Raw genomic sequence first — 24,052 nt, forward strand, 5'->3', positions numbered from 1 at the left:
TATGCAAGGATAGCATACAAATTATTTTGAGCAGAAGGCATTTGAGTTCCTAAAATAGCTACTCTGACTAAAAGCAGAGCCTTTCAAAGGAACTCCAAAAAACCTCTATTGTCATAAATCCCCTCCCTAGGAGCAACAGGGACAATGGACTCTTATCACTGAAGATGAGAAGTCTTCACACCACACCTAAACAGACACTGTCACAAAACTATCATATCTTCCACCTGTTATCTAAAAGGCTCATTTATCTTTCCTAAAACTCATTCGTTTTTCCATAAGCGGCCTTTCTTCTCCTCTTCTTACCCTATTAAGATGGTATATAAGCCTCTACTTTTAACTGCCCCTTTGAGCTACATGTTTTTCTAACTTTTGTCCACATGTGATTAGGTATGTTTTTTGTTTTGCTAATCTATCTTTTATCAGTTTAATTCACTGAGACTGAAATTATAGAGAAAATGTTTCTCCCTGACAGTTTGGCAAGGGATACGGAATGGTTAGGACTCCCCACCCTTCCACTCCAACCCCGTTTCCAAAGCCTGAGATTTCAGGACCTCTGATCCAGCAGGTAAGTATGAGCTCTTTTTTTTTTTTTTTTTTTTTTTTTTTACCAGTATCCAATCTGGGATACTGGTAAAAAAAAAAATAATAATAATAATAAGGGGTGCACTAGAACAAGAGCAGTAAGAGCCTCTACTTGTCTTTTCTTTCTTCAGTTTAACCCTCAGGTTCCCAACCACTAACTCTCCGACAATACACACACACACACACACACACACACACACACACACACTTAGGGAAAACATAAAAAAGCTTACTTTAATTTTGAACAGTGGCAAATAAAGAAAAAATATTCAGCATGTACCTTGTTTGTCCTACACTAACTGTATCACTGGCTAACCAAACAGTAGAGAAAGTCAATGTTCTCTTTATAGAAAAATTCCAGCAAATGAATAAAAAAGAAATCATACAAATATACCATAATGATGATGTGATCCCTAGTAAATCATGGATCTAGGCATTTTGCATCAACTGGGGAAATAATTTCAAAAACAGAATTATGTCTCTCTTGAGGAAGAATACCCCACTACCTAGGATATAGTCTTGTCAAAAAAGGTGCTGGAGGAGGTTCTTCAAACTGGTTAAGTCTCTGGATTCAATTCCCAGTTTACAGGAAATATGGATTATGGAAGAACACATTAACCTACATTTCATGAAAGTCATCAACCAAATCCAGATTCTGGGAAAATTCTACAAAATAAATTATCTGTTTTTTTTTTCTTTTTCTGTCTTTTTTGTTTGTTTGCTTGAGATGGAGTTTCGTTCTTGTTGCCTAGGCTGGAGTGCAATGATGCTGTCTTGGCTCACTGCAAGCTCCACCTCCTGGATTCAAGAGATTCTCCTGCCTTAGCCTCCCAAGTAGCTGGGATTACAGGCACCCGCCAGCAAGCCTGGCTAATTTTTTTGTATTTTTAGTAGAGATGGGGTTTCACCATGTTGGCCAAGCTAGTCTTGAACTCCTGACCTCACGTGATCTGCCTGCCTCAGCTTCCCAAAGTGCTGAGATTACAGGCATGAGCCACCGCACCCAGCCTGGTTTTTTCAATACATAAATTTTAAAAGGGAGAGAGATGTTTTTGTATTGGACGTCAGGTGCTATGTGTCGGGCACCTGAAGATTATAAGATACTCAAAAAATTCCATTAAAAGAAAAGCAAAATTGAACTGTAATATTTAGGGATGCATACCTGGGTAATAAAACAATATAGAAAAACAAGAAAGTAACTGCATACAAATCAGAAGAGTGGTAATTACTCTTAAGGGGAAGAGAAGGAGTTGTGTTTGGAAGATGGTAGTGCATCATACAAACAAATTTCTCAAGCTCTTCTCATTCTCAACAATAGTATAGTATGATTAAATTGACTATGCAGAGCCAAATGTAGAAAGAAAAATAATACAACTCAAATAAAATGGTCAGGTACAGTGGTTCATGCCTGTAATCCCAGTAATTTGGGAGGCTGAGGTGTGTGGGATTGCTTGAGCACAGGCGTTCTAGACCAGCCTGGGCAACATGGTGAGACCTCATCTCTGAAAAAAAAAAAAAAGAAAAAATTAGCCAGGCTTCATAGTGCATGCCTTTGGTCCCATCTAGTCGTAGGCAGAGGTGGGAGGATATTTTGAGCCCGAGAGTTGAGGCTGCAGTGAGCTAAGGTGGCACCACTGCACTCCAGGCAGGATGATAAAGCAGGCCCTATCTCACACACACAAAAAATCTATCACTTTTAATTACATTTGAAACTTTACGAAATGTTTCCATAAGCAAAGACCAGGTGCAAGGTTTGCAGATAGTGAAGTACAGCTCGTGCGAAGCACTTTGTGAGCACATACTTGAAATAACTGCTTGTATGACTGCAAACTGCTGAATTGAATTTAATGCATAAAAAGAAAAATAACATTTGATGTCTCTAGAATACATATATTGCCAAAGATTACCTTATTCCTTGCAGTTCCCTTTACTGTGCTCTATTTCACTATCCTAGTATATTTTAAACATTTTGCTAGCCACACCAAATTATTCCAACTACCTTTCAAATGTTGGTGCCCATCAGGATTTTGCTCTCTGGTCTCTTTACTTCTCAATTTGGCACTCCTTTCTTGGATTCAACTACTAACCGTACTGCTCTTTACTTGCAAAATTAGAACCTCCACTGAAGTCTTTTTTTTTTTTTATTTTATAGCTCCAGCTGTCTATGGAGCATCTAAATCTGGATATCCCATGGGAAGTTCAAACTCCAAATATCCAAGAGAGATCCATTAATATTCCCTTGTGCTGACCTACAACACTGAATCACATGCAGTAGTATTTAGTTGATTCTACCGCTAAAATGTCAAACAAATTTGTCCAGTTTTATCCAACCCTCCTATTATTGGCCTTCATTATCTTTCACCAAGACAAGGCAAATTCCCTAATTTCTCTTGGCCAGCTTCTCTTGCTCCAGCCAAAATTGTCCTTTGGTTGGAGCAATTTGAGCAAAACTCAAACTGTTTAACTGCCTTGATTCTATACCTTGCATTTGCAAATCAAAGTATCTTTGTATTGGACATCCATTTCCTTATTTGTAAGGCAGGATAATACATATTTCATGAGATTGTAGAAAGTTCTATCATAAGAAATGCAACAGTAATATAATATAGCAATTAATAAATGCCCATTTACTTCTTCTCACCATTATCTCACTGCGGAATATTATAAAAACTATCATATATGGTGCTAAGGGTTATATGTTGATTAAATCATTTAATCTTCACAACAGCTTTATGAGGTAAGTATCACTGTTACCATTCCAACTTTAGAAATGAGGCAAAGAGAGGATGTCTGTCTTGTCTAAGATCACACATCAAGAAAAGGCAACACTGAATCTTAGATTTAGGTATGCCTGAGTCCAGATTGTGATAACCAACAGACTATACCAACTCTCAAACATATTAAATTCTCATTACAATGGAATTAACTTCATTACCTTCAAACTGTTGAACCAAGATTTTAAATAAAAGAAAATATTAATAGAAGATTAAAGAAATGTACAGTGTAGCTATATACCAATGTGAATGTGATAATAAATGAACAGTGCAATCAAAATATTTTTAAAATACACATTTTCAACTAAACACAGTTTTACATAACTTAAAATGCAATGCAGCTTTTCTTATTGGTAGGCCATCCTCCAAGCCCTAACCGTTGTCTCACTGTTCCCTATAATACTTTGCAGGTGCTTCTGCAGTTTGCTGTTTCTGCAGTTTGCTTTCCTTCCTGTCAAGAAATCACAGCATCAAAAACATGCAAAAAGCTCTACCTTTTTACATATTTTGTGGTTAGCCAACAAACTAATGTGAGCTCAGTCGACAATGTTTCAACTTCCTTAATACTGCACAACTGCAATGCATTTTTGCCGCTTTAGAGTGCTGCAAAAACATCTATGACATCTGCATTTCTAAAACGATAGCAATTTGTTTCTGAAACATATTTTTAAGACTGTTCTTAAAACCATATAGTAATTTATACCTGTCTAAATAATTTCTTATTTTCATAGATAACATGTGCAGTCTTCAGAGAAATGACATTTAGATTTTCTTGGGTCTATTCAGGACCCAATCTTTTAAACCGTTTCACTACAAATAAAAGTCTGCTTTGTTCTTTATTAAGAAAAAGAAAATATGGAAGAAGCCAATTAAAATTTATTGCATAGGATAGTGTTTCCAAACATGCTTTAAAGACAGAAACTCTTACTAAAAACAGTTAAGCGAACTGTGACATATACAACGGATTAGATGGGACAACTCTGATAGAAGCCAAGACAGAAAACACAGAGCCCCATCAGCCTGACTTTTCATTATTCATAATGAGGTAGGAGGTGGAATGTGACTCTGGACCAGACTGAAGACTGACAGAAACAAGGAAGAGACATTGAAAGCTCCTCTCCACAAGACACACCCACTAGCACCATGACAGTTTACCACTGCCATGGCTACACCCAGAAGTTAACCATCCCTTTCCATGGCAATGACCCAGAAGTTACCTCCTGTTTTCTAGAAATTTCTGAATAGCCTGCCCCTGAATTGGCACATAATTAAAAGTGGTATAAACGTGGCTGCAGAACTGCCCCTGAGCTGCTACTCACGACACACTGCCCAGGGTGTACCCCTGCTCTGAAGGAGAAGTCACAGAGCTGTAACACCCCTGCCTCAATAAAGCCGCTTTTTTCTACCATCAGCTCACTCTTTAATTCTTTCTTGAGCCAACCTTCTCTGGGATTCACCTGCCCTGTAACAATTTCACCATAAAAGTCAGTAAGGCTTCATGATGCAACCCAAAATGTCTATTAAACATCCAGAATCCTTACAGAAATAGAAGGCCACACTAACATGAGGCCAACACTCCTATATAAAAATGATACAATGGATCTTATTTTTATCATTAATGTTGTGTGTCTTAAACATATAGAGTTAACTTATAATTCCTCTGAATAAGAATAAAATTCTCAAAGTTTATATGCAAAATTTATAAAACATAATACTATTCCCTTGATTCTTATAATTTCACCTCTCTCCCAAATTAAGTCTCATATTGATTGAAAAATCATGACAGTTTATTAAGTGATCCTATCAACAAGTTATTTACATGCCATCTGATTAGTGCCATACCAATGTGATACAACCTAAAACACATGTGCTTCCTGAATCCCATAAACTTAAAATGTGAAATCACCAATGTGCACAGAGAAGCCTGAAATTACATAAACCCAACTTGAGTAAAATGTAGTACACATATACTTTGATACACTTTTTTATATCTATATAAAATCTCCAAGTACTCCCTGGAGACTCCCTCAAGACCTATGAACTACGTGGCTGGCGTTATATGAGCTGAGCCTATTTTCAAACTTTTAGATTTTTTTTTTTACACAGACATCCTCAAAAGAAAGAGAAATACCAGAAAATGTGAATGTCTTCTACACAAATGAAGCCAGGTTTTCCAAAATAATTCATCAAAGATTTAAAATTACCTAAGAGGAGATGCTAGTTGAATTTTACTAAACAAAGCTTCTATCAGTCACTGTTTTACTCCACTTCAATTAGTAACAGAAATTAAGGCATGTAATGGTTATTTCTCTACTTTCTAAACTGATTTAATGTCATTTCAAAGAAAAACAAAAACAATTCTACTTGAATTCCAGAATTGCATGTCTCTTGTTTCAACAATGTAGTACTTAATTTGAGACAATAACAATGGGTAATAATCCCATAATTAAATATATTTTTCTACAACATAGAGAACAACACTGCAACTATTGTTTACATCAGTTACAGGAAAACTATAGTAAATGGTTACATTGTTCTAGTAACCAAATACATTTGTTGCCACTGTTTCCAAATAATTAACAGGAAGTTCATCCAACACTATAGTGGGGGCTATTGATTATATTTTTGGACAACCAGAATCCGAACACCCTTCCCATCAGTGTAAGCTTTGGTGACAGGCAAAGTACTCACTCACTGCGGAAACCTAAGAACAGGTATTTCTTCTCTCTGCCCAGCTGAGTACTAGGGTTTGGCCACTTTAATTATAACCTTCTACTCAGGGCTTTAAAGTTAAAGGGAGGGAGTTAAGGACCTAGGCAGAACTGAGAAATTAATCACAATAGCAACGGCAAGTGTCTAGCAGTGATTGTGCCTCATTATTCCTTCAATCACTCATTTAACACTTATTTACTGAACACCTACCATGTGCTTTTCATGTATCCACCCGTTCAACAATTTTACTAAAAATATATTACGTGCCTTTATTCTAGGCCCTAGTATCAAGAGTCCAGTGCCAGCAGAAATATCTCAAGCAGACTCTTCCAGTAATCCTTGCTGTCTGTCATCCTGAGGTCCCTGGCATTGCCAGAACTTGATTTCCAATTTTCTCATCAATTCTGCTAGCCAAAATCCTTTATTCAACAAATTATTTCCTGCTTAACTGGCTATAGATCGTTTCTGGACTTGAGATCATTAACCTAATCCATATACACCTATCAAGATTTACACTAGATACTTCATTTATGCACTCCTTCCATTTGATTAAAATTTCATAGCACTGATGTCACTTGACAGCTCACAAATATCTAGAACATATGATAATATTTGGTCCCCAGAATAAATTCTACAAAGTGGTAATCATAGTACCAGTTCAGTACATCTGAAAGGCGATACCTGAGGTTACATAGGGGACAAGATCCAGGCTGAGGTAGCAGTCCAGGACTCAGAACAGTCAGTCCCTGGCCCTGTATGCTCCCCTCCATGTATAGTCCTGCCCTTTTGTTCTTGGAGCTATAAATCACACTTTAGTATTTTTTCCATCTCTTCTACATTTACAAATCAAAATCATCTCAAGCCATAACAACTTGCCTCCGATCTTTACTTCTAATTTCTGCCTTCTCTACCCTGATAAAAAGCTTTCATTTATTTTGAAACATTTTTCACATATCCACTTCAATAAAATGGAAGAAAGGAAGAGCAAATGACAATGTCATAATCATTTGATTCCCCGGTACAAGAAACATTTAAATTTTGAAATGGATTATTCTAATGGATTTCAAAATTATGTTAGTAGCAGAATTGTTTCAGAAATAAATCAGAGGAAAACTTAAGCAGAATCCCCAGCTACACACACACACACACACACACACACACACAGATAACTGTATAAAACTGACAAAAAAATGTTGCTACAATTAGTGAAGACTGGAGAGGGTATGGAAAGCATTCAAGATTGGCCTCTTCATCCCTTTATCTTCTTTACCCATCATGGTTACATCTCAAGGAACAAGGAATTTAAAAGTGACACATGCACACATATGTTCATTGCAGCACTATTCACAATAGCAAAGAGGTAGAATTAACCCAAATGCCCATTAATGACAGACTGGATAAAGAAAATGTGGATTTAAAAGTGACACATGCACACATATGTTCATTGCAGCACTATACACAATAGCAAAGACGTAGAATTAACCCAAATGCCCATCAATGATAGACTGGATAAAGAAAATGTGGTGCACATACACCATGGAATACTATGCAGCCATAAAAAAGGAACAAAATCGTGTCCTTTGCAGGGCATGGATGAAGCTGGAAGCCATTATCCTCAGCAAACTAACACAGGAACAGAAAAACAAACACCACATGTTCTCACTTATAAGTGGGAGCTGAACAATAAGAACACATGGACACAGGGAGGGGAACAACACACACTGGAGCCTGTCGAGGGAGGGCAGGGGGTGCAGAGCATTAGGGAAAAGAGCTAATGCATGCTGGGCTTACTGACTAAGTGATGGATTGATAGGTGCAGCAAACTACCATGGCACACGTTTACCTACGTAACAAACCTGCACATCCTGCACATGTACCCCAGAATCTAAAAAATAAAATACAATAAAAGTAACTAGGTTTCATCAAAGGAAAGGTAAACACAAGCCTCAGTACACACCAGATCAAGATAAGGGGTCATAAATACCTAATGTAAACTGAAAGCATGGCCCGCTACCTTGGCAATGAATTTCTCCAAACTGCAAGTGTTTACACCCTGATGCCAGTCCTTGAGATTAAGTCTTATAACAATGGTTTATGTTTCATAGTATCAACTTCTACGGTGCTAACCATGCAGACACTCAGAGAGTCAGTACATACATTTTGTACACACCCCAAGTGACTGTCTCAGGTCACATGCCTCCTTCGCAGAAAGGGCTCCTCTAACCTTACAACACTGCTAACAACAGACTCTATCACACTTCCTTTATATACTTCCTAGCATTTGGCACCATCTGGTTTCACTTTTCATATTAATTTGTTTTCCTACTTATTCATTGCCTCTCCCACTGAAACATATACTGTATGACATGTGGGGAGGAGGGCAGAAAGGGAAGTCTGTCATGTTCACCACTGTAAATCAGGCTTTCAATAAATTTTTGTTGAAGTGGTTGTAGCTCCTGGAATATCATATTTAAAACACAAATCACTTCTTTAGACAGATAACGCACCTTGCCTTAGACTGAAAGTTCAAGCATATTAAAATTCTGCCTCATGATTTACATGAGGAATTCTAGGCAGAAAGTACTTTAGAGGATATGCAAGAAATGCATATGAAGTTCTTGTCTCACACAGTTGACTCATCCATTGGCCAAAACAAATTTGTTTAGTACTTTTACATGCTATATGTGATACAGAGGTGATTTAAAAATTATTAATCTAGCAGGGGACATATAAGTCAAGCATAAATAACTAGAATTAAGTTTAACTGCAACAGATACTCTAAATCAAATGAGATCTAAATCACAGATGGCAATACAACAGTATAAAACATTAATTTTCCCCAAAATAAATCTACAGAGTCAGTGGAGAATCAGCCAAATTCCAAAAGTACTTTTTACAGAACCCAATTTTAAGAAGTGCATGTGAAAGAATGAAAGTCCAAGAAAGAAAATCTGTTTTTTTAAAAGAACAGAGATAAAAAGATACAATGTTTTAAAAAATAATACTAACATGTTAATGATGTGATAAAATACCAATAAATCAACGAAATAAAATAGGCAAAACTTTTCAAACTGCAAGTCAAAATCTATTAGTGGATCAGGAAATCAATTTCATAGTTATCACCAGATTTGTTTTTTAATGGATTGGAGTAAAAGAGAAATTATCAGAGCATAACAAACTTATTAGGGGTAAGTGTTATTTGATGAATATTTTGTTTCATATGTGTGTGAAAATGCAATTGGTGCATTAGGTTACAAAGTAAAATGTACTTCTTACTTTGGGAAGTGCTTTAATTACTCTGAAAAGAAAAAAGAAATTGGGAACTGAAATATGATTAGAGTGCTATTTCAAAGTTATTAGGAAAAGGAGAACTATTCAGTTAAAAGCATTGAGACGCTGGCTAACAGTACAAAATAGTAACCACAAAATTAGTTCCTTCTGACATACAAAACATAAAACTGTATCATAAATGGGTTAAAAAGTAAAAAGTGGAAAAGTATGCAAATAATAGGAGGAAACACATAATGAAACTTCTTAACAATTAAAAAACACCACATAAAACTTTAAAGACAAGTGGGAAAAAATATTTGCAACTTCTATAAAAAGTAAAAATTCAGTATCCAAAATTTATGCCTACCTCATTTAAATTAATTCAAAACATAAAATATAAGCCTACTATATGGGTCGGGGGAAGGCGTCAACTGTCAAGATGTTTTGAAGGACAATCTGGAAGTATATGATAAAATAAAGATATACATAATTTCTCACTGAGCAATTCTACTTTGTGGTAGTTATCATAGAGAAAACATTCACAATTATGCCCAGAGAGATATATGTAGGGTGTCCCTTGCTACATGGTTTATAGCAAAAATATATTAGTCAACTAGGGTCCATTAGGAAAAAACTTCTAAGTAAGCTGGTGTATTTATACTGTGCATACAAGTTAAAAAAAAAAAAAAGCTAGATTCATATGCAATATGACTAGATCTCCAAAAACTAATGTTGAATGACAAAAATCAATTTTCAGAACAATATATATGGACTAATACCACTAAAACTAAAGAATACAAACAATACTACATAGTTTTTATAGATGCACACATACACACACACAAACACACTCAGCATGGGAAAGAAACACATTGAACAGAGTTTACCATTGGAAAAGAGGAGAGAGAACAGAGATAGAAATGGCGGTAATTCAATGAGACTTGAACTTCATCAGTCAAGTTTTTTATTTCACTTCCTGAAGTTCTATTTGGATATTTTTCAAACCTGCTTTGTCTTTTTAAAAAACAGTATAATATTCATTCTCATGTTTTTAATATTTCTTTTATTTCTCTACCTAGTATTTCTATAATCTGAAGCTCTAGAATGTCTAATCCTACCTCTCCTTAGCTCTGTTAGAGACTGTGGTTTTTTTTTTGTTTGTTTTGTGATATCTTGAGACATGTAACAGCAGGGATTATGTCACCAGGATTGACAACACATTCCTCCACAGAGGGTTTTTAATTGCTTCCCTGTGGAAGTACTACCTGGCAGGGTCATTTTTGTGTTATTTCTCAGCTCGGAGGCTCCTGTACAGTATAATGCAGGTAATGTAAATTTGCAATTTAAACTGTGTTGAGGACATGCCCATGTCTTTAAATAACAAGGGAAATCTTTGGGGGTTTGGAGGTTTCTTGTTTTAAAATTATTTTTATTCCTATTATTTTTAGTTAGCAGATAACACTGGAAATCTTTTGGTTTAAATGTCTAACAAAACTTTAAAAGAAAGAAGTCAACTTGTCATCTTGTGCTGTTGGCTGATTTTCTTCCCTAAATCAAACCTTTCCCTACATTTACAGACTAGGAATGATAGTTTTCTGCAGGTTTTCAGGTCCAACTTTCCTCCTTGCACCAACTCAAGGCCTTGTTTTTTATATTTTTGTAGCTCTTAACACTCAAGTATCTTGGCAACAAACACAGGAAACCTAACACAATATTCAGTTAACGGGCTTCATGCCCTGATCACCAATTTTGATCAGTAGAAACTTCTTCACTTCTGTGTAGATAGCCATATATTTAAAAGAATGTTTAGGTGTGGCAGGAGGGTTTTCAGATTCTCTAATTTACTCTAATGCTGAAAATAATGTTTTAATATTTTCAAAACGGAACTCATTTTTACTTACAGAATTAAAAATTAACAAAAATACAGTAAATACATATCAGAGAAGCAGGAACATATGTGCTTCTCTGCTATGTGCTTTATTGAAGATGGGCTCTTGGCTCCATTCTTAAAGAGAGGAAGGATTTGAACACCAGTAGGGGGGAAGGAAGAGACAGGTTCCACTTACAGAGTGTGAGGTCCTGTGCCGTGATTCAGCACCATCATCTAACTTTATGGTGAGATTCTTTCCTAAATGTTAATCACAATATTATTAAATCATGTGTACTCTCACAATAAAGGGATGGGAAACATGTGCAGGGCTCTCATTTTTAACGTGTAGAACAGTGGAGGTAATTTTCAAATGGGGAAAATTTTGTCCCCCAGGGAATGTTTGGCAGTATCTGGAGACATATCCAGCTGTCATAACTCAGCAGGTGCTAGTGGGGAATGGCCACTGCCACTTGTGTTGCTATGGGTAGATCCCTCTTCCATCTTTTCTTTCTCTGACTCTCTATGAATGTTAGGTCTCAATTTTTTTCTCTGTACATCAACAGTCTACATATCAGGTTGGACGAGTGCCTTTGAAAAATATCATAACATTTGCAGCATTGGAGTCATCCTAGGATCCTTTCTGCAATGAAGTATTTTCACTTATTTTCTTCTTCTTAATCTTATCAATCACCTGCCCCTAGAATCTGGGTAGTCCTAACCTAGACCTCTTGCTGGCCTAGATTTAGACTATGTGGTTGTCTTTCCTTATCTTGACTAATCTTCCTGAATCTTACACTGTGCCTTAATTTGCACATCTGCACCTCTAATGTCTGCTTATATTACCTCCTTGGCTCACAAGGACCGTGTGGGACAGCTGCTCACACCTCAACATGTAAATAAAATGTTCCACTGGGTCATCACAGAAGACCTGATTCCAACATTAACAAGTTGGTCAAGGAAACTGTCAGCTGTTTATTTTTATTTCAATCTCTTCCGTTAAATTATAACACATGGATTGAGAAACTAAACACTAACAGGCAGAGAGGAAAAAAGCAAAAATAAAAATATATGGTGGTAATACAAACAACATAATGAATTCCAAATACTATGGACATTCAAAAATTAAGTACAGTGATATAAAAATAGTCCATTATAAAAATATCTGTTTTAAAACCCCTGAGAGCAGAAAAAATACTTTTAGTTTCAGTCAAGTCAATTATTTTCACAAATTTAAGATTAAGCAAGTGCAATTTCTTTTTTTCTGGGGGGCAGGGAAGATGGACTCTTGTTCTGTCACCCAGGCTGGAGTGCAGTGGCGCAATCTCAGCTCGCTGCAACCTCTGCCTCCCAGGTTCAAGTGATTCTCCTGCCTCAGCCTCCCAGGTAGAAGGGAATACAGGTGCCTGCCACCACACTTGGCTAATTTTTGTATTTTTGGTAGAGACAGTGTTTCGCTATGTTGGCCAGGCTGGTCTCGAACTCCTGGCCTCAGGTGATCGCCTGCCCCGGCCTCCCAAAGTGCTGGAATTGCAGGCAGCAAATGCAACTTATAAAGCAATAGCTTTAGTACTAAATAAACCTAGAAATAGCAATAAACCTAGAAAATAGCTTTATTTTCATAGTTTACTACATCATTTCAAAACTAATGTCATTCTTCTTAAAATAAATATAATTGATTTAATAATGCTGTTAAACGAAACAAGTAACTGGGCATTAAGAAAGGCTGTAAAGCATAATGGTTAACAGCACAGACTGGGCACCAAGCTGCCTGCATTTAAAACTGTAGGCTCTAAGCTCCAACTCAGGAACTGTGATCCTGGTCAGTGCACTTCGTCTCTTTGTGCCTCTCTTTCCTCATCTGCAAACTACAAATAGTAACAGTACCCAACTCATTGAGCTGTTATAAGAATTAAGTTATTTAGAAATACAAACATGGTACATAGTCAACATCATGAGTTTGTTAAGTAAATAATTAGCAATATTGTAAAAATATTAAAATAAGTAAACAACTAAGCTTTTACGAATCAAAGGCCATGTTTTCATTCTCCTGGACACAAGAATCCATATGTTTTCCAGTCTCAAGAATCTTTGAATAAGTATGTATGTAAAGAGCCAGACCAAAATCTTTCTGGTCCAAAATTTGCAATTAACGTTATTGTATTTGAATCTCTCTACAAGAAACATTTTATCCTAACAGAGAGATTAACTTCAACAATGGCCAGAGGGAAAGAGAAAATAATAAGTAACAACATAGAAATGTCGTAACTATTGTTTATAGACAAACATGAATAATGACAAAATCAATATTGATACATATCAAACAACATTATGAAAATATGAAAACACTCCATTTACAAACAGTAAGTTAAAAATCTTAACAACAGTATAAAGAAAGTCTATGGTTGATAAGGTGAAATTTGATAATCAGGAATTGGAGTAACCTTGTCATATTCAACTAAATTAGACCAGAGACCCGGTAATAAAGAAAAAAAAAAAAACACTTGGGACACAAAGCACCTGCCTGGGGCTAATACTGCAAGCCAGCTGCTGAAATGACCTGGTATAACTTTAAAACCAGTTTTACCTAGCAGCTTCTGAAACAAACCACCATGACTCTAAGACTAATTTACCGACCTCCATCACTCACCAGTCAGAGCTTGTAAGCTCCCAAAAACTTTGTTACTGCTAATAATGAGTTTTCTTCCAAAACAATATATAACATTTCTCTCTAATAAAACCTCTAAGCTTCTCTTTGTTTTTCAGTCATACTGAAGACCATTCTACTTCTCTGTGTATGCCCTGAACTCCAATTCTGTTCTACCAAACAGAACATTTTGTTTAGAGATTCATCTCGATTTTTTTTTTTTTTTTTGAGACAGAGTCTAGCTCTGTCGCCCAGGCTGGAGTGCAGTGGCGCGATCTCGGCTCACTGCAGGCTCCGCCTCCCGGGTTTATGCCATTCTCCTGCCTTAGCCTCCCGAGTAGCTGGGACTACAGGCGCCCGCCTCATCGCCTGGCTAGTTTTTTGTATTTTTTAGTAGAGACGGGGTTTCACCGTGTAGACCAGGATGGTCTCGATCTCCTGACCTTGTGATCCACCCGTCTCAGCCTCCCAAAGTGCTGGGATTACAGGCTTGAGCCACCGCGCCCGGCCTCATCTCGATATTTTTATTTTACATTGACACTAAAAATTAGAAATGTATCTTCAAATTTAAATTCCATAGTTCAGTAAAGGTAGCTTCTAAAACCAAACTTTTTCATGGGAAGGCAACTAGAGCAACAACCTACATGGAAATGTAACCATTCAGTGCCCAACTCTGAGATCTAATGTTTCTAAATTGATGTCAAATCTTTTCTTTTGTCAAAAACAAATCCAAACTTACACGAAGACATTAGTTTTATTATTATTATTTGACAGAGTCTCACTCTATTCCCCAGGCTGGAGTGCAGTGGCTCAACTTCAGCTCACTGAAAACTCCAACTCCTGGGTTCAAGCGATTCTCCTGTCTCAGCCTCCCAAGTAGCTGGGACTACAGGCGTCCACTACCATGCCCAGCTAATTTTTGTATTTTTAGTAGAGACAAGGTTTTGCCATGTTGGCCAGGCTGGTCTTGAACTCCTGACATCAAGTGAACCACCCACCCTGGCCTCTCAAAGTGCTGGGATTACAGATGTGAGCCACCATGCCCAGACTGAAGACATTATTTTATAAAAGACTACTGCAATAGAGAAAAAGCTCCAAACTTAAGATCTGCAAGCCTCCCAAAAGTAAACAGAAAAAGGTTATTTTTTAATATGGGATAAGCAATGAAGCAAGAACTTTTTAGGGAAATTGGGCAAATGAAAGAGTGTACACAGACAGCATGACTGGGCTGCAGTCAGCCAATTCTCAAAATGTTCTTCATTTTAATACTTGCTCGGAATTAGGGCAAGCCACGTTTCAGGGGTCTGTAAAGAAGAAAAAGGACAGACTAAAGTTTAATTAAGCCAAGACAGAGGTAAGTAATGGATAATGGCAAACAATTAGTCTCTTTATAACAGTGGGAATACAGCTTTAAATAGCACTATTTAGAATAAAAGAATAGGAGTTAAACCCTCCAAACAGGTTAAGTAAGTAAATAACCAGCCTGGTAACAATTAAAAAGTCCATTTTTTTGTTCCTGCCCTGAGCATTGACCGTTTTGTTTCCAGGCCCCAGCTGTATTGGTTGAGTAAGGGGTGCCCTCCTGCCAACATTGCCAGGCTGGTTAAAGAATGTGCAAACTGCTTTCTCACATGAGTCTCTTAAAGAAACATTTCATCGTAACAGAGGCAACCAACAACTAGCACGTGCAAAAAGTAAAAGAACATAGGAAAATTATAATAATTATTTTTTACAATAATGAACTCCATACATTGGAATGAGGACATTTGGGAACAAACAAAAGCTGTACAAAGTTACAAAAATGCTCCCCCAAAAAGCTCAATGCAAAGATTCCATTGTTACCAGATTTGGAAACAGACAGGTACGCACATACACACACTTTCTATTCATATTAAACAGAAATAGAGAAACAGTTCATAAGACTAGAGGACAGTTAAAAACTAGATGTGTATTTGGAAAAACCTAACTACTGATTTAATAGCTAGGTGTGTGATGTTTTAAATTCTAATTATACAATTTTAATATTGTTCCTAAACCAGATTAATCACTCTTAGGAATTTAAAAGACTGAGATTACTTTGGAAACATGGAATCCAAAACTGTGAAAGAAAAAGCAGAGAAAGCAGGGCTGGGTTTAATTTTGGAGTTCCTTTCTTGCTTCTCCTTAGCACAGTGACTCATTTGATATCATCTTTACTTTCTCTGGCTAAAGGTCTTCCAACAGGTACACAAATTCTCTTCTTGACCTAGAGTGATGTAATGGATGTACCAGCAGGAATTAATGAAAACATAAAAGTATCTGCAAATCAAAATTGATTCTCCCTTTTCTCAGGTATCCATTTTCTGGGGAGCCATTCTTAGCCCTAGCATGTCTGGAATATTTTTCTCCTTTGTGCGCCCCAGTAAAACACCCTCACCACATGAGATTCCCAGCACACTACTGGTATGTTTTTCCCACCAGGCCAGGAACAGGGATTACCACTTCACAAAGCAAAAAGCAGCAGCTTTGTTTAAGAAAAATTGCTTAAACCCTTATTTTGGAATTGCCTTATTTGAAACATGATAACATTTACCAGTCAGTGATATGTTATGACTCTCCGAGGAAAAGTTATTTGCCATCATTTCTTCTCTGAGAGGTAGACTTGTAAAAGGCAAATCTATAAGAGAAAGAACACGTGATTACACACTCTTACCAACAGTAAATGACTATCTAAAAACTACTTTGCAACAACTAAAATACTGTTGAGAACTATTAATGAAAAACTGTGTTTTTAGAAAGCTCAAAGTCTTACATACTTCAAAGACATTTAGAGATATATTAGACTATTAAATGTGAAAAAAATTTCTGATTTTTTTTCTTTTTTAACCTAAAAATCCCTACTGACTTACATCAGATGGCTTTTTTTTAAAATAACGCCTTCCATTTTTATTATACTATTATAGTTTCTTTACAAAACATAAAAAAAACTGAAGATAACAAAGAATTATATGAGAGCGCCGGAAAATGGAAAGACATGAAGAGGCAGAGAGAGAAGATGAAAGAAGAGCGACAGGCAGATCTTAATAAAGGGAATTAAAAAAAAAAATTGGGCTTCAGGGAACAGAGAAGATAAAATGGCTGACAGGCCACTTTGGGTTGCTATTTGTTTTCCAGCTACGGTTACCAAGAGGCATGCCCTCTATCACCTGACTTTCAGTTTCCTCTGCCTCCCTCACTTCTCTCTCCTTTTGAACTTTCATTAAAGAAACAAGGTTTCTATTTCCACCTCTCTCACTCTCCTCGAAGTTACTTTATTTATTTTATTATTATTATTATTTTTTTATTTTTGAGACACAGTCTCACTCTGTCTCGGATCTCTGCAACCTCCACCTCCCCAGTTCAAGCGATTCTCCTACCTCAGCCTCCCGAGTAGCTGGGACTATAGGTGACCGTCACCACGCCCAGCTAATTTTTGCATTTTTAGTAGAGACAGGGTTTCATCATGTTGGCCAGGATGGTCTCAATCTCTTAACCTCATGATCTGCCCGCCTCAGCCTCCCAAAGCGCTGGGATTACAGATGTAAGCCACCGCTCCCGGCTGACAACATGGCCTAATGTTCCTTTTATTTTAGAGTACCAGACCTTACCTTCCAAGAAACCACTCAAATATATCAAACAAGTCAGAGAAGGTGGAAAAAAAGCTTATTATTGTAAATTTGGCAGCATTATTTAAATTAAATCCCATTCAATTTAAATGAAACCTGAGCCATTTTTATTGCACTTTTTAAAAATAATCTGTTCAGAAAGTTATTTCTAGTACAATATTAGATTTCCAGTTCTTTCATTTTCTTATATGTATGAAAAATGTAATCAAAGTTGGTGATCCCTTTCGTTACTTTAGCTTTAAAACACGGCTTTTACAATATTGCCTAATAAAATAACGTACCTGGCAGAACCTAACTCTCCAACAGGCTGTGTTCCTAAGGTTTAATCACCTCTAAAACAGCTTTGGAAGTTTAATGCACTTCCTAAACCACCATAGCACATGTATACCTATGTAACAAACCAGCACATTCTGCACATGTATCTCGAAACTTATAATACTTTCAAAAAAGAAGAAAAAAAGTCCTTAAATAACGTATTAAATCAGACTACCCTCTCACAATGATTACATAGGAAAATATGTACGGAGTTTCTCACTGGGCTATCAAGTATACAAGACCTTTCCTCCAGTCACATCTAGTAGTCATTCATTCATTCATTCATTCACTCATTCATTCATTCATATTCATATCCATATTCTCCCATTCTCCCTCTCCTCCCATTACCCTCCCTCTGTCTTTTCCCCCTTCTCTCTCTTCCTCTTCCCTCCCACCCTCCCCAACTCTCTCTCAGACACACACACACACACACACACAGACACACACACACACACAGCCACAAACACACACATACACACTGCTTAAAAGAAAGGCTCCCATAAACGTTATTTTCCTAATGAAAATTCCTTGTTTCCATTCTTGGGGCTAGCATACTTAGAAGTTATATTAAAGACAAAATATTTCAGGAAGATCAAGGCAGACGATATTCACTTATGGACAGGAAGCCAGGTGGGGGTGGATGAGAAGGAAACAGCTATTCTACTATATCATCTGTTCTGTGAAGCTTGCAAAATGTAAGCTTTGGTATCTTTGCTTTCCTCCCCAGGGATACCCCCACTACAGAGCAGAATACAATCTTAAGGGTTCTTACTATACTCTTTAACCTTTTTGAGATTTCCAGCATCATTTATTATTATTGTTCACAGTATCAGTAAGAGTGACATACACTAAAGAAAAAATGTGTTCTGTCATTCTTATTCCTATTTCACTTAAGTAAGTGAAGATACACAATATCTGATGCACATTTGGTACTGATGGGGAATATGAAGCTGGGCAAACTTGGTCCCTAAAGGGCTATATGGATCATAATAGCAGGGGTTTAGGCCCACAATTTGAGATTGAGAGTCATTAAAATTTCAGAGCAGCACCCATTAATGCATAGTATAGACCAAAACTAGTCAGTATATTTTATACAAATTGGCACATGGGCTAAAGTGTGAAGCCTGAGTCTGGTGGTGGAAGGAGGGTGAAGATAATTCCAGGGAGATGAGCTCCAGTGCTGGGGCTACTCTCCCTTACTGATCACTAGGACTTGTCATGGATGGGCTCAACAGGGACCTGTGTTAGAACAAGGAGAGGAAATGAGTCTAAGTTTGGCTTTGGCAGAATCTAAGCTGATGACAGTTGAAGGAATCGGAAAGGAAGGAAACATCAAGTTTCCAGAGGTAGGGAAGTCTGGGTATTTCCAGAATATACAAGCTGTTGAGGCCATTTCCAATTGAAGGCTCACATATTAAAAATACAATCAGACATCCATAAACCAAACACCACCAGTACCTTAACTTCATATTCCCTTTAAAGCATTAATCTTGATCAAGCTTCAGGTTCCACTGAAAACGCCCCAAGTGCAAAAGAACATGTATTACTGCTGTGTGTTTTTTGCCTTAGGAAAAGTCCCTTAAAGAGGCAATATACAGAAATGCCTTAAGTGGAAAAGCAGGGCAGCCTACAGAAGGTATTAGGACAGTAAAAGAAGTTCTTTGTTTAGGCAAGATATTTTTTAACCAAAAAAAGTGAGAATGTAAACCTTATTGCTTTTAGTTGGAGGACAGCTGGCAGGCGGCTGATTCAGTGAACACTGGGGTTTAAAGGAAATTGGCAGGAGACTCAGGCAGATGTGGTTTGAATACTTCCCTAAAAGGATTAGGCTGAGTCACAAAAAGAAGTATAAAATAGAGAGGAAGGAATCTGGGGTCTTAATTCAAATTCTGTCACTGACTTGTTACTTAGGTTTTCCAAACGCAGTATGCCCAGCTCAGTGCTTTGAAAATATGTCTCCACTGTAAACCTCACCTGATAGGGGAAAAAAATGAGGATCAGAAAAGTTGTATAAATATGAGCGATGATGCCAAGATCATAACATGCATTTCTCAGTTATCAAACTCACGCTTTCTTAATCATTGCTGGAAAATTTCCATATAGCATTCTTTTACAGGTAGAGACAAAAATATCAACATGAAAGAGTAACATCAAATATTTGCTCAAGAAGTCAAAAGACTTTTTTCTCCCTTTGCAGGGCAGATGAGGCATGAGACTACTGCATCAAAGAATTGAGTAACATCTTAATTTTCACCTGTTATAATTTTCTGTGAAATAGTAAAATGGTCTCTACTTAGTTTTTCACATATTATATTTTAAAATATGTGTTGCTAGAAGGGCTTATAATTTATTCTACTAAGACTTTCAAGTGAAATAAGCATGCTATAATTCTACTTAAAGGTATTAAGGTAACATTTTCACATATTTCATTTTGAGGGCTTCATTTAATTGAAGTTGGGAAGAAAAATAATTAACACTAGAAAACTGCATTGGGTCTTAAGATTTGCTTTTTTAAATCAGTAAATAAATGCAACTACATCTCTGATTAAGAATAAACATTCTCTCTAAAGCCCCCCAAATCCCTTTATTATATGTTAAAATCTTGGAAGGGTCTGAACTGAATTAAGAAAAAAGTGTAAGGCTGGGCGCGGTGGCTCAAGCCTGTAATCCCAGCACTTTGGGAGGCCGAGACGGGCGGATCACGAGGTCAGGAGATCGAGACCATCCTGGCTAACACGGCGAAACCCCGTCTCTACTAAAAATACAAAAACTAGCCGGGCGAGGTGGCAGGCGCCTGTAGTCCCAGCTACTCGGGAGGCTGAGGCAGGAGAATGGCGTAAACCCGGGAGGCGGAGCTTGCAGTGAGCTGAGATCTGGCCACTGCACTCCAGTCCCGGCGACAGAGCGAGACTCCGCCTCAAAAAAAAAAAAAAAAAAAGTGTAACAAGCAACTACTATTAAATATTCTTTACCTTTCTCACCTCTATACTGATTGCTATCAACATGCAGTACTTAATAAAGGGTAATTTTAACATTCCGATATACAGCCTTAAAAATGTGCAACTCAATTACAGAAACACTGATAGGAATGAATATTATATATTATTCATAAAATGGAGATTTGGAAATAAGAATATATTTCCTCATGGAAGCAATATCATATATAACCATGTGATCCCATGCCAAATTGTAAACGCCACTTAAGCCATGATATGGTTAAACGTTAGCTTAAAAATACCTAATTACTAAGTAAAATACTGATTATACACAACACATGGAGAATTATAGGTTTTAGGCACACAGTGCCCTATCCCCTGTCCATAAACGCAGCAGAAGGAGGAGAAAGGAAATAAGGCATATCTGAGTTCTGGAAATTATACTCCAGAGATATTCATCCAAAAAAAGAAGAAAAACAAGGGGGAAAAAAAAATAAAAGCTTGTCAAAAAATTCTAGTTATCGGGGCTGGGTGCAGTGACTCATGCTTGTAATCTCAGCACTTTGGGAGGCTGAGGTGGGCAGAGCACGAAGTTAGGAGTTCGAGACCAGCCTGGCCAGCATGGTGAAACCCCGTCTCTATTAAAAATATAAAAAATTAGACAGGCATGGTGGCATGCGCCTGTGGTCCCAGCTACTCGGGAGGCTGAGGTAGGAGAATTGTTTGAACCCAGCAGTCGGACGCTGTAGTGAGCTGAGATCACACCACTGTACTCCAGGCTGGATGACAGAGTGAGACTCCATCTCCAAAAAAAAATATATATACACACACACACACACACACACACACACACACACACATATATATACACACACACTAATCCTGATGGGGACATTTGTAAGTCAGACTTTCTAAGTCAGGGACAGACAATACTCCACATAGAGAACTCTTGATATTTTCTGCATAGTATGGAAACTATTAGACAAGAAGCCTTTACAGACAAGTTTTTTTTTAAGGCCTACTGACAAGTACAACGTACACTTTCACCAGTCTTGTAAAACTATTTTAAAAACTAGATGGTATAGGAATGGAAATAAACTGATCTTTTTAAAAAATATATAATTTTGGCAATAATATACATTTCAAAGGGCAATGTAAAAATTCTCATGTTTCAAATCACCTCTACATGGGTCACTAAGATACTTTAACAGTAAAGCTTATGCCAAATAAAAACTTATTAAAAAATAAACCCCAAAAGTTAATAACTAAGATTTCTATTCTTTCTAAAGACTGTAGATTTGTTAAATGTTTCCATTGTTAGTCTAGTCGGTAAGAGTTGGGATTTTTTTCAATGGCTTTCAACTGAGGGTAGTTTTGCCCCACAGGAGACATTTGGCAATGTCTGAAAGCATTGTGCTTGTCACAATTGGGGGAAGATTACTACATTTATTTAGTAGGTTACATTAGTTTCCACATCAAGTTACCACAAATTAGGTGTCATAACAAATGACTACAAATTTGGTGGCAAAAACAACAGAAGTATATTCTTTCACAGTTCTGGAGGCCAGGAGTCTGAAATCAAGGTGTTGGCAGGGCCTTCCTTCTCTGAACTCTCTAGTGAAGAATCCTTCCTTGCCTCTGCCTAGCATCTGGGAGTTGCTGGCAACCTTGGCATTCCTTGACTGGTGGTAGCTGCATTAGTCCAACATCTGCCTCTGTCTTCACATGATCATCTTCCCTCTGTGTATATCTCTGTCCAAATCTCCCTTTCCTTTCTTTTATAAAGACCACAGTCATTAGGTTTAGGGCTTACTCTAATTCAGTATGAACTTATTTTAGTTCATTACATCTGCAAAGACTCTACTCCCAAATAAGGTCACTTTCACAGGTACCAAAGATCAGGGATTAAACATATCTTTTTGGGGTGTACAATTAACCCACCACATATGTAGAGGCCAGGGATGCTGCTAAACATTTTAGGATAACAGCTTGCCAGGACAAAGAATTACCCAACGGAAAATGCCAATAGTACCAAAGCTGAAAAACCTTGATTTTGAACAGGTACATCGGCAACCCTGATTCTTCAATGTGATGATTCTTAATAATCTTCCAATGGCCCTGTGGCCCTAAATTCCTGTTCTGCATAGTTTAGGTGCAGACATTTTAAAGTATGAACATTTTTTGCCACCATTCCCTCCCAAGAACACCCTCCTGCCAGGGGTCTATTTTGAGGACTTTTTATGAAGGAAAACTACATGCTGGATGGACGCTGAAATGCAAACCAGGAAAACAGTTATAGTTATTAGCTATCTTACTGCTATTGGCTAAGTTAGAAAAGCACTTTGGGCTTCAAGATGAATCAAACGAAGTATCTAAATTCCCTTTCAGTTTCTCAGAAGTATATAATTGTAAGGCTATTAAAAGCTTCTGGTTTGGGATTAGAGACACATTAGTACAATAACCTCAATAACTTCAATAAGGCCAGGAAAATGCTATTTTCAAAGAAAAGAATAACAACTCTTTAAAGGCAACATTCATTATTTCTATTCTAACATTATTTGAGATAGTCTATGTTTAAATAGCGGCAATTTTTATCAGAAGTAGAGTTTATTTTTAGCAAAGTGTGAGGTCTGTTCTCCTACATCAGCATATATGTCATAAGTTGTTAATTTCAAACATTCACCTTATATTGTGCAATATGTGAGAACAGCTGTATAAAGTTAACGTCAAAAGATTACACTCTAGGACAAATAGCCTCAACACATGTGATTTGTTTCTGTTGGAGGGCATATATACCTTTGGAAAATGATACCTAAAAACATTAACAGATTTCTCAACTATTGTTTTAGTTTAATGCCTATGTAAACTGAATCTTTCTCAGGTAAACTAATTCTTTTTGTTTCTTTTCAAACAATCTCAAAGTAGCAGAAACATTTCAAGAACAGAACATTTTCTCCTCTGAACCATGTGAGAGTAAGTTTCTGACCTGATGTTTCATGCCCCACTAAAACATTACCATCTATTTCCTACAAAGGACATTTCCCATACCATGCCAATACAGCCATTAAAATCAAGAAATGAATATATATGAAGCACCATCTTGTCCCTATACCCCATCTAAATTTCAAAAAAAAGTCCCTATAATGCACTTGGTAGCAAAAGGTTCCAGCTCAGAATCAAACATTGTCATTGGCTGTCACTTCTCTCTAATGTGGCTTCACTCTGGAACTGCGACAATCTCTTCTGACTTTCATAACCTTGACACTTATTAAAATTCCAAGACAGTTCCGCTGATATATGATTAT

General features: G+C 37.1%; 1 protein-coding gene across 2 annotated transcripts in view; it reads right to left on the bottom strand.

Moving 5' to 3' along the window:
* The window catches only part of EMB (embigin), a 49,110-nt gene that overhangs the window by 19,268 nt on the left and 5,790 nt on the right, over positions 1 to 24,052 (bottom strand). Inside the window, exon 2 of one of the 2 annotated variants that reach the window (XM_033179531.1) lies at positions 16,425 to 16,508. The exons of the other annotated variant lie outside the window; for it this stretch is intronic. Within the exon in view, the coding sequence (XP_033035422.1) occupies positions 16,425 to 16,508 (84 nt within the window). The remainder of the gene's footprint in view (positions 1 to 16,424; positions 16,509 to 24,052) is intronic. 2 annotated transcript variants of the gene reach the window in all.

Source organism: Trachypithecus francoisi, unplaced genomic scaffold (assembly GCF_009764315.1).
Source record: "Trachypithecus francoisi isolate TF-2019V2 unplaced genomic scaffold, Tfra_2.0 Lachesis_group2, whole genome shotgun sequence".
Taxonomy (NCBI): Eukaryota; Metazoa; Chordata; class Mammalia; order Primates; family Cercopithecidae; genus Trachypithecus; species Trachypithecus francoisi.